Raw genomic sequence first — 12,228 nt, forward strand, 5'->3', positions numbered from 1 at the left:
GACCCTAAAAGGAGGAAGACACCAGTGTAAGCGTCCCGCCCGATATGGCAGTTCAAGTACACTAGCTTCTGGAATGACAGCAAAGGGAGGCCTCACTGTGTTCTCATCTTCATTGAACACATGGATGCTACATTACAAGAGAAACGCAGATGAGCCTGGCTCGATTCCTTTGCAAAACGACGCCCTGAAACGTGGCGTGGTCGGCCAAGACGCTCGTCCAAGAATGGAGAAGGCCGTGCACAGGATCCAAGCATCCGGGGATGTCCTACCCCCAACTTCCCAGGAGCCGGGCAGATCCCAACAGGTGGCCCCACGGGTGGGTGTGCACAAGGCCTGGGCTGGTGAGCACTATTGTGACACTCAACACCCACCGGGACCCACTTTCCCACATTGCTCAGAGGTCAGGGGGCCTCTCCACCCACCTGGCCAACAGCTTGCCCGAGAGGACAGCACTGGCCACAGCATGACAAGGCAACGACAACTGCTCATTTCCTCATTGGGCAAGAAAACACAGAAGTCAAGAACCATGAAGAAACTTGGAAAACAAAACAAGACCCCGTGTGCACCTTTCTATCTGTGTGTGGTTGATGAGAAGCCCCCGAGAAGACACCGCGGACAGCAGTCGGTGGGCCTGGGGAGCTGAGGGAGCAGGGCGAGGAGGGCTGAGCTCAGGGGAGGAGAGGGCAGACCTTTTTTCCAAAAAGTATATACACTTCTGGTTTGTGTTTAACTTATAATGAGCATGCACTATTTCTGCAACTGCATTAAAGTAAACACGGCTTAACCAGGCACTTTCTCAGGATGCTTTGCTGGCGCTAAACATCAAGACCCTTAAAAGTGGTCTGTTGCTCTTTCTAATCTCTGCTCCTGCCTCTTCCCCCGGGGTCAGCCCTGAATGCTCCGTTCCTCTTAATTGGGACAGTGTCAGGACCCAGCAAGCAGAAACCATGCACCACAAAGGGCTCCGGTCCCGATTAGTCAACAATAGAGGGCAATCGCTGCACCGAGAGGCACTTCCCAAGCAGGGGGCTCGGGGGGCTCAGCCCCCCCCAGGCTGTGAAACTCAGCCACTGCACCATCCGCCGGCCCGGCCCCTCCAGCGCTACGGACCATGCTGGTCTCAGCATCCTGAGCTGCTGCCACCAGTTTCCTCCTGTAACCCCAATATCTCCCAGAGCCTTGCCACACCTGTCACAGGGGTTATAGAGCGTGTGACTCCAGTATTGGCAAGGGGATGGGGAAAGAGAGCTCGCCGATGCTGCCAGGGCACAGTAAGCTCTTTGGTGACCAGTTCTGGAATACTCAGGCAGCTGAATCGTGCACACACACAACCGAGCTATTCCACGCCCGCCCTGGGGACACGCCTGTGCCTATGCCTGACGAGCAAGGAGGCCAGGGCAGCCTTGTTGTACTTGTGAAAAAGAGAAAACCACCTAATTATCCATCAACAGAAGATGCAGAAAGAAGCCCTGGTCCATCCAGAATCCTGAACTGTAGTTAAGGCTCATGAACCACAGCCACATAAATCAACCTGGCTGAATCTCAGTACCATGTTCTGTAAGGAGACAGCATCTTGTAAAATTACACATACAAAGTGATAAATGCTTTAAATGCATGAACCATACTCCAGCTAAGGCAGGGAGGAGAAACACGGGGTGGGGTTCCAGGGCTGGCACTGCTTCTTCTCCACCTGGGGTCACACAGGTGTCCCCTCCTCACTGTCTGCTAAATCGTATGCATTTAACATGATAATAAAGTGAAGATAGATACAAGGGTAAGCCTTATATTTAAGAGAAAGTTCCTTAGGCTTTTTATTGATACTTTTCATTAAAAAAAATCTTTAAGATTATTTATGGTATTTGCCCAGTCTCATAAGTAATTTTAGCCTGTGAACTGCTAGCAACTGTAAAACGAACTCTATATAACAGCTAAATGGCTCAAATATATATATCACATTGCAGAATATATATACATTTTATTAAGATACAATTCATAGACCATATAATTCATCCATTTAAATTGTACAATTAAACGTTTTTGAAATATACGTCACAGACTTGTACAACCATCGCCACCATCACTTTTAAAACATTTTCATCACCCCAAAAAGAAACCTCGGACCCATTAACAGTCATTCTCCATTTCCGCTCAGACACTACCCCCACCCAGCTCCTGATAACCACTGATCTACTTTCTGTCTCTATTGATTTATCTATTCTGGGTATTTCATGTAAATGGAATCATACAATATGTGACCTTTTGAGTCTGGCTTCTTTCACTGAGCATAATGTCTTCCAGGCTCATCCACGTTGTAGCATGCAGCAGAATTTCATTCCTATTTAAGGCCAAATAATATTCCATTTTATGGATCTACCATACTTTATTTATCCATTCATCAGTTGATGAAACAGACTTTTTTTTTTTAATGTAAGGTCATTTTTAATAACTCTAAGACAGAATAAACTGCCTCATCGCAGCTTTAAATTCACTTCCTCGGTAAGGAAAGGCCCATCGCAGGTGACTGCGCCCCCGGCTCACCTTCTCCTGGGCTGACCTGGCCACACTCCAGACTTGCTGCACCGCCAGCTCCAGGGGCGGCTGCAGGGGGTCCTCCTGGAAGGAGAGGAGCAGCGGGCCCTGGAACAGAAAAGCACGATGAGGGCACGCATGCATCGGGGGTGGGGGGGTGCCTGCTTTTAAGGAAAATTATACACTTGCTACAAAGCTGTGCAAATCTAAGAAAAGGTAATACGACTTCTTTTAGTTCAACCTGTGCTTCTAAACAGCAGCACTGGTCCCACAGCAGGAAGTTCACACCCCACCGTGGACCAGCTCACGGTCCATCGCCCTCAGGGGGGGTGTTCAGCTATGGGAGAAGGATGGGAAATGGAGAACAAAGAAACGGAACCAAAGATGTAGCAATAAAAACAATGAAAGGTGTCTGGATCCTCATGTTTGCAATCTAAGGAAAGAAGCTGAGGCTGCTGCTGGCCTGTGGGGCTGCAGGTCGAGCACAGGATCTGGGCAGCTTCCAGGGCTGTGTCCTCCCTTCTTCTGGGGAGAGTCCTCTGTCTGGTCCTCGTGGTTGCTGGCACTGTTACTTAAGATGCCCCCTTCTCTTCTCCTAATGCCCGCGTGGTGGGTGGATAGGAACCCCCAAGGGCTGGCCGCCACTGCCTGGAATCTGAGCTTCTCTGGCTGGAAATGAGCCAGCCTGGGGGCTGTGCCTGAGGAACCCGCTGGTTCCTGAGCCCCTACTTCACAGAGCTCCAGAGCTCCCTGGCTCCTGCGCCCCCAGCACCTCCTGGTTGAACTCTGCCTTCCACTCCGTGCATCCTCCTGCACCCTTCCAGTAAAGTCCACAGCTTAAGTCGGGTCCATCCATTTCGGTTCTTGCAAATCTCCAAGTGACAGATGTGCAAGCAAAGCAATATGACCACTAAGCAACAAGACCAACGTTTGATAAAGGAATAAATGAGGGGCTGCATAGCCAACCAGGTCCGGGCTTTTTAAAAATAAGTTCTCTTGAGAGGCTGGACCCTTATGCCAACGACGCGACCCTGGAATGAAACTCTTCTTAAACTGTTTTCCTGACATGCTGCAGAAAGCACGCCATGGTCAAGTAAGTTCTGATTAAGTGGTTAAAAAAGAACTTCAGCCCCCCAACTTCCCGCCACGTCTCATAGACTTCAGAGACTCCGTTGTGGTGAGCTGGTTCCAACTATGAGGTGTGGTCAAGGGTGGAGGAATAGAAAGGGTGGAAAACGGCCCCACAGCTCTTCTGGCAAGCACAGTGCAAATGAGCAAACAATGGGGTTATCATGGGGCAATTTCTTAAGAATTTTCAATGATGGAGAGTCAACCTAAAAGGCACAGAACATTTCCATTACATGCTTCTAACCTCACCCTGTTTTTGCAGCATCATCTCACCCCCTAAAATTCATCAGGGCAGAATTAAATCTACCTCTCAAGAGTGATGAAATCACGGTTTCAGGGCTGCTCTGCTGACATTCTCCATGGCTGGAGCTTCTTTTGTTGTGACCTGCTGGCCAGGGGCACACCGTGAGCTTGGGGATGACACGGTTCCATGTGGCAGGCTGGCTGGCTGAGAGAATAGCACCCTGCATGGAGCCCAGTGCCAGGCAGGGAACAAACCCGTCAGCAGGAGTGGTTCCAGCTGCCTGGACTGCACGGTGAAACAATGCACCTTCTGTACCAGCCGAAAGATACGGCGTTGTGGTGAGCAGCCTGGATGCAGCCTTGGGCTCCTAGGCATCAGTAGATGCAGTCCGTGCCCTCTTACCTATGGCACCTTCGGGATTAAAACCTTGAAAAGATTCTGCTGGGAAATTTAATGTCAAGGGGTAGTCTCATAAAGGAAATAAATTGTTAAGTTAAAATAAGGACCCAGAGATTCCCTTTCCGACTGCCTGATCCTTGAGCGTCAGAAGTCTAGCTGCGCACAGCACACGGCCACAGACTCCTGCACCTCCCACACTCTGTCTGCGGGCTGACAGCCCCCATTCCAGGCTCTACCCCACTGAGACTAAAGCAAGATTTTACATCCACATGGGAAAGCAGCACGCAGGAATCACCAGGAAAACACTGAAAAAGGAAAACCAGAGAGATGAGCCCCAGGAGAGATTAAAACACACTACAGAACGTCCAGAATTCCAACTGTGTGGTACTGGCGCATGAGCACACAAGCGGACTAGTGGGCTAGAACAGGAAGTCCAGAACAAACCCAAATACACGGGGAAACAGTACATGACAAAGGTGACTTCCGAAATCACTGGGTGAAGATGGATTTTTTTTTCTTAATCAGGATGTGGGAGGAACCCCAGATGGAATACAAACACTAAGAAATGAACTGAACTGTGTTATAAGTGAGTGAGACAACCACCCTGAAGGGGTGGGGAAGACAGATCGAACCTAAGAAACTTTGGAAAATAATATCCTGACCACACACAAATGCCATAATCTGGTCAGTGTGTTTCTCACAGGGGTGTGGGTTAGCAATTCAGAAACTACTTTATGTATACACTAGAAATGACCAAATAAATAAACATGTTACCGATAGTAAGTACCAGAAGCCTCACTCTTGGAGAAGGAAGTTAAAAATAAGGAAAGGGGAAGACTAGAAAGAACTCTGTGTTGTTGACCTGGAATGCAAGGTTATCAGTATGAAGTCATGGTTTTGAAGACACAGAAAGATACAGAAATGCAGACATGTGTATACGAGTGTGTTAGTATACACACATCTATCTCCTAACTCTGTCCACTAAAAGGGTCTAGAAGTAATGAGACCCCAGCAGTAAAGAGCACCCCTAAAGCCCAGATCTTGGATTCTAAACACTTTTCCAGTAAAAGGAACCAGGGCTGCTTAGAGAAGTGGCTGAATCCAGGGCTGGAAGAGGGAAAGTGCAAGATGAGTCTAGAACAAAGATCTTGTGGAATCATGAAGTAAGCAAGTGCTAAAAAGATAAATATATGTATCTCTTGATGGAAAAACAGAAGAGGCTATTACTGAAAGAGCTCCTAATGGCCCCAACAAGAACAATTTAAGCAACAAAATAAACAGTGATAATATTGGATCATAACCCATGGAATAAAATAAATTATCCATGAGTGCATTCTGATGTAAGTAATCAATGAAATATACAGATGAAGATGAGTGGCAGCTCTTTCTTGTCATGGAATTCCAACGAATAAATGGAGACGGAGAGAAGGGAACAGAAAATCATCATTAAGCAAACTGCACAGAAGTACGTATTGCAGACTACAGACACACGGATGCAAAATCAGTGAGCAAAAGTTGGAGGATAACAGGATTTGTATGGTCTCAAAGTCCCTCCCCACGATATCTGTTAACTACAGGGGGAAAGGTGTCAGAGGAGACGGAAGCAGGAAGAAGAGCTGGCAGAAACCACGTTACCCAAGGGATCAAGGTCAAGGTCCCCACCAGTAGGTTACACTGATGTCACGAACTCCACGACACGTACACTAAAAGGGACACATCACTTCTGTGGTTTGTGTTACCTCAGTCCAATCGTGTGAAAACACCAAATGGAGGGACATTCGGCAAAATAACAATCAATACTCTTCCGAGTTGTCAAGGTCATGAAAAACCAGGAATGACTAGGAAACTGTTATAGACCCCGGGAGACTAAGGAGAAGCATGGACTCAGTGCCATGTGGGACCTGAATGGGACCCTGGAACAATAAAGGGATACTGGTGGAAAACCTGTGAAATTCCAATAAGGTCTTCAGTCTGGTTAAAGGCACGTGCCAAAGTCAACTTCATTGTACTATGAATTATAGTAACATTGTACAATTATAGTAACAATGTTAATTTCCTGGCTCTGATCATTGTGCTATGGTTACGCAAGGCTGGGGGAGGAATGTATGGAAACTCTCTGAATTATTTTTGCAACTTTTCTATAAATCTAAAAGCAGTAAAAAACAAAAAGTTTTACAAAAAGGAGACTACAAGAGAACAGCCCACCTTTATCGACTCATTATTTGTTAAATGCCTCACACAGATCTCGTCTCATCCGGAGTGGATACTGTTTTCCAGATTGATCCTAAACCTATCCCCTTCTACAGATAAAGAACAGAGAAGTCAGGACTTGCCCAAGGTCACACAGCCCCAGAGCTACCTTCCAGCCGAAGGTGTGAACACACAGCTCTTCCAAGTGGCTCAAGAAGTCCCCTCCCTCCTCAGCAGCCCAGGAGAGGGCCACCGGGTGGAAGTTACCTTGGCTGCATTTTAGTCGACATTCACACTACACCCACTCTTCCTTCCCCTGAATTCCTGTCTCGTTGGGAGAACGGGTAAGAGCACAGAACAACCTGAACCGGCACCTACTCCAGGGTTTCGGATGGACAATTTGCAAAGTCATCAGCGAGCTCCTTTCATGTAGACTCTTTAGAAGTGAAAAACAGAGCACATTAAAAGCTTGTTTTGCCCAGGCTTGGCCAGCTCCCAAGAGGGAAGGCCTGTGTCCAGACGGCCAATGCACACTGCCACCGTTTCTCCCCCTCCAGCGACAAGCTTCTAACAGGGCCTGTCATTCATCCCCCAGACCACCACCTGCTCTGAGCCAGCCTTGTGCTGGACACCGGGTTGGCTGTGCCTGGACGGATCCGACCAGGCTCTGACCTAGCTCACAATCCCAGGAGCCAATGACACAGGGGACCACAAGGTGCTGACGCGGGGATGGGTGCAGGCTGCGGGGGGTGGGGGTGGGGCAGCATCCTCACAGAAAGGGAGGATCAGGGACCTTTGAGCTGAGACCTGAAAGATTTACAGAAGTTAAATAAGGAGAAAGGTTAAGTAAGTGCTGGAGACAAAAGGAATGGCCTGTGGGACGGCCCCACACAGGAAAGAACCTGAACGTCCCAGCGACAGGAAGGAGACCGGCGGTAGGGGTCACGGTGGAAGGCGCAGGGAAGGGCAGTTGATGGCCTTACCCAAGGTCACCTTCACATTCTTACTGACTGACTTCTTAGATTGCTGCCACCGTCATTGGTCAAGGAGCTTGGATTCTGGTGAGCACCACTCAAAGGTCATTACATAATAGGAAAACTCTCAAGTCCTGTTCCTTTGTTTATTTCTTAAATTGCCGAAGCTCATATACAAGTCAGAGCTATTAATAACCTCTTCTAAGTTCACACAGCATCCTTTTTCTTTTTTTTTTCTTTTTACAAAGACCACAAATTGTCCCATAGTCTCAGTCATCTGCATTTAGAACATTCCTCTGAAAAAATCCTGGAGCAGAGGACTAAAGAAGCAAGTGGCTTTGGTGACCCTCCTCACGCAGGGCCTCGGCCAGCTCGGGTGGTCCATTTCCAGGCAAGTCCAGAACTTGGCCCTCGCCCTCAGAACCTGTGTGGCACAGGCAGCAGCCCCCTGGGGAGAGAAGCACCATCCACCCACGGGCAGGGGTCACTGGGCTGCGAGCACACTGGTCGCCAGTGCCCATGAGGCTGTAGAAAGAGCAACCCCAGTGCCTTTCATATGGGTGTCGGGGGTGTGGGCCATCGCTGGAGTAACTGATTGTCACCACAAGCCATTCTGTAGAGGTTAACACAAACTCAGGGGAATCGGAGGGAAACCCTCTGCCTCGCCTTTGGAGAATACAGTATTGGTTTCCAGTCTAGTGACTAAGCCAGTTCTGGCATCTTTCTGTTCTCCGTGACTGAACTGCCATCACATCAACTGGAAGGAGGTGTTTGTAACACTGGAGTGGAGAGGTGTTGCTGGGTGAGGAGACTCTCAATGATTGACTGATGGTTGGCTTAGGGACAGGTGTATATCTAGTGGCTTCTCACTATTGAGAAGCTGGCTTGGGGAATGTGTGAAAAACACAGTATGCTCCCCACACTGCCGCCAACCTAGCCGGCTAAGTCTGAATTTGGTGGGGGGATGGGGGGGGTCAGGCATGAGTATTTTTTCAAAGCTCTCCAGGCAATTCGCCTGCGCTCTCCCAAACACCTGGCACCTGCGCGACCAGCTGGCAGGGCAGCCATGGTTTCCTCTTGTGTCTCCCCAACTCCCAGCCTGTCTAATTTAAAAACACTTACAAAGTGAGGGTCGGAACCTGGGAGGAGGGGGCCTCTGACACAGGGTAGCTGAGCTGCCACAGGCCCTGGGCATTGAGGGTGCAAAGGAGACTCCACGAGTCGCTGATCAAGCCTCCGATCCATCCCCGGAGATTCGAGCCCCACTGTTAGAGATGATGTGTTCCACAATCGTCCCCTTTTGTCCTTTCCTGCTGGACCTCAACTAAAGGGAACATTTGGGTCTCAAAGTCCAATTTGCTTCCTACAGGGGAATGTTCCAGCACAGGGTCTAGGTCAATCCTCGCAGGTCTCTCCAGCTCATGGGCTCCACTCTCCCCTTCTGGGGAAGGAAAGGGCTCTGCTAGAAGCATTTAGGGTTCCTTTCAGTCCTAAAAGACAAAGCTGGGGTACAATTTAGAATGGCAGCAGTTACCATCCCCACTGGATAGAAAATTCCACCTTGCATGGGAGACGCTAGATATGATTAAGTTACTTCCAGTGTGTCCTGGATTCCCCAGTGACAGGCTGAGAAGTGGGCTCCTCTCTGGCAAGAGCAGAGAGATCATAGGACGTGGTGGGGACGGGAGCGGGGCACTGAGCTGTGGCTCTCTGGGCTGAGTGAGCTTGGAGTGTCATCCCTGATCAGGGATTAGTGGGAATCGAGTTGGGGGAGGGCAGAGAGACTCCTGCGGGGCTGGCTGCCCAGGTCAGACATCCACTAAGGAAACACCAGCACCTGCTCACCCATGTTGTCATTAGGGCTGGGACAGTGATGACCCAGGGTGCTGGGAGCGTGTGTGACCCGGAGACGTAGGAGAGAGGCGAGTTACCCAGATCCTACCTACCTGCAAAACCTTCCCCTTGAATTCAAATCAAGCAAGAGTTGCAGGGACCAAGGACAGCAGAGTGACATCACACACACACACAGAGAATGTATCCCCACCTGACACCACAGTCAGACCCGCTCTACATCCACACGGAACTGTTAGAGAAGACTCGTGGCTGCTTTGAGCTTGGACTTGGTACATTATTGCCACTTCCAGGCAGGAGTCTGCAAAGACTGATGTCTAATAAAAAACTGATGATGGCCAACAGCAGATAAAGAACAGAGAAAATGCAAACAAGCCAGATCTGTCTTTCCACTCCTTGAACACAGAGCTTCCCTTGCTCCCACACAAATATTCAAGCGTTCCAGGTGAAAGGTTTTCGCCCCAAAACCTTCAGTTATTTTTTTTCAACGTTCTCAGCTCTACCTGACCAACCAAAGACAAATTCCAGAGCAGAGACTTCCTCTTATCTCTCTCAACACCCCAAGCACACTGGTACTCTGGCAGCATTGTGTCTAAGGCAATCATATTTTCTGAAGCCCATCAAGAAATTTCAAGAAATGAAACAGAATGGTCTCAGCGGGACCATCCCAAATTTACAGGAGGCAGGGTCTTGCCCCCTGAGCCTGAAACTCTGTCAGGAGTCCCAGTGGGAGAACGGAAGGACCCTACAGGTCATTCACCCAACACTCACTCACATTTTACAGAAGAGAAGGGAACAAGGCTTGCCCCAGCTCACATCACCAGCCCCAGAACCCCGGCCAGTGACACCAGGTCAATCAGGGGTCAACGACAGCAGTTTTGTGGGAAAACAAATCTGTGTTTGCTCCCATGTGAGAGGTCACATGGCTTTGGAGCGCCCTCAAGAGACGGGGTGGTTCCCCCGAACAGGAGATGGCCAGCTCTGAACAGTGGGGCACAGAGTCTAGGAACCAAGACAGATGGCAGTCAACTGACCTTGAAACCTTTTTTTTCATCCAAAAGGTACAGTTATTTTTTTCAAGAGTTCAGAACGAAGTCTTTCGAATTGTTGGATTTATGCTCATTTACGCTCAAAGCTTTTTTGGTTTTAAAATCCATGGCTATGTGTGCCAGGGCCATGGGACAAAGACCAGGAGAGGACCTACTGTCGGCTATTTTGAAGGTTGCTGGGTCCAGACAGGCTGCATGCCCTCTCTCCAAGGTGAACGGCCACACACTTCTCCAGCGAGCGGCAGGAGCAGGTGCAGGACTGTGTGCCCCTGAGAGTGAGGGGGACCAGCAAAGGCTGGGAGCCACTTCCCCGAACCCACGACGCCCTAATTCCTCCTGTGGAATACCTAGAAATAGTAGTCGCCAGGAACTTGTCATTAAACTACGATGTCTTAAAAGTAAAAATAACTCAGCAAGTCGTTAACTACGGAAGAAATATAAGCACAAGAGTGCGAGGCAGCAGAGGTCAAGAATAAGCCCCTGAGCTGTGAGGTAGGAGGGAGCTGGGTTCAAATCCCATCTCTGCCACCCACACACCCAGGCTGTGTGGCCTTGGGCAGGTGACTTAACCTCTCCAGGCCTCAGTTTGCTCACCTGTCAAATGCTGACAACGCCTCTGTCCCAGGAGTTGTGGGACAGCATCTGGCGAATGGCTGGCCACCAACAAATGGGCACTAATTTCATATGCCGAGGAATCAAACCTTTGGGAAATATATTCTTGGTGAAATTCATTTTTATAGCTGGAAGCATATTTGGGTCACAGTTATTCACACATCAGGTGCAACAGTGGAAGTGTCCAGCTGGGCACCAGAATCCACCTGGGACTCCAGGAAGGGCAGGTATGAGCTAGAAGGGGCATGGGCCCCTCTGATGAGTATCTCCGACAGACTGTCCCTGTGGTGGAGCCCGGGCCTGGCACACCTGATGAGTGATGAATAAAATCTAATCCCTTTGCCTGGGTTCCCCATCAAGGGTCCTCCGCTCTCCAGGGTCTTTCTCCGAACTTTCAAGGATGCTCTGCGGCGGGGAAGGCTCACTTCCCATCAGTCGAGGGCTGTGGAGGGCTGTGGCGAGGCTCCAGGAAGATGAGCTCTCTGCCCTGTCCGCCGGCACCTCGCCATCAGCCGCACCCCGACCCGCAGCACGACCCGCCCTCACCGAAACTCACCCCTTGCCGTTTGGCCTCATCGTTCAGGGCCGTCACCCAGGCCGCCTGCCACTGGCTCCTCCAGCTGTTCAGCGTTAGGATCCAGGCGAGCAGGGTGTCCGACTCCGGGCGCCGGCCCTCCTCAGGCTCCGCCGCCCGCCGCGGGGGCCGGGGTCGCGCCCTGGCCAGCGCCCACTGCGCCAGGTACAGGCCCACCGTGCCCAAGGCCACGACGAAGAGCGACACCAAGACCAGCCACTGGACCTCGGCGACCCACGAGCCCAGGCAGGACATGGTGATGGCGCATACCCGGCGCGCCTCGCCCCAACTTCCCAGGGCAGCTCCCGGGCCGGGGCGCGGAGCCCGCGGGCGGCGAGCTCAGGACATCAGCTCGCGGCGGCCGGGGCGCGCGGGGGGCGTGGAGGGAGCGCGGCGGGGCCGATCCGGGAGGCCGGAGGCCGGAGGCCGGGCGAGGCGAGCAGGAGGCAACGCCCGGGCGGCGCACGACGGCCACGGCCCGGGACTGCGGCCCCAAGCCGCACACCGGCAAGTGGGGACACGGCGCTCGGCGTTGCCGACTCGCGCGTCTGGGCAGGTCCCCGCGCCGCGGCCGGGCGCGCTTCCTCGTCGCGCGCCGCCCCGGGCGTCCCGCCCGCGGCCCAGCAGTGGCCGGAGGAGGCGCGGGCCGCCGGGCGGGGCGGGGGCGGGGCCGGGCCG

General features: G+C 51.2%; 1 protein-coding gene across 2 annotated transcripts in view; it reads right to left on the reverse strand.

The window, feature by feature from the left end:
* LOC124231271 (C2 domain-containing protein 2-like) overlaps window positions 1–12,183 on the reverse strand; it is a 54,290-nt gene extending 42,107 nt beyond the window's left edge. Inside the window, exons 1-2 of one of the 2 annotated variants that reach the window (XM_046647960.1) lie at window positions 11,533–12,183; window positions 2,539–2,637 (exon numbers count right to left, since the gene is read on the reverse strand). In XM_046647960.1, coding sequence (XP_046503916.1) covers window positions 2,539–2,637; window positions 11,533–11,805 — 372 coding nt within the window. In that variant the 5' untranslated portion in view covers window positions 11,806–12,183. The remainder of the gene's footprint in view (window positions 1–2,538; window positions 2,638–11,532) is intronic. The other variant, XM_046647961.1, reaches the window with a different exon arrangement.
* Between the last annotated feature and the right edge of the window lie 45 nt (window positions 12,184–12,228).

The sequence above is a fragment of the Equus quagga genome, chromosome 21 (assembly GCF_021613505.1).
Source record: "Equus quagga isolate Etosha38 chromosome 21, UCLA_HA_Equagga_1.0, whole genome shotgun sequence".
In the NCBI taxonomy this organism is placed as follows: domain Eukaryota; kingdom Metazoa; phylum Chordata; class Mammalia; order Perissodactyla; family Equidae; genus Equus; species Equus quagga.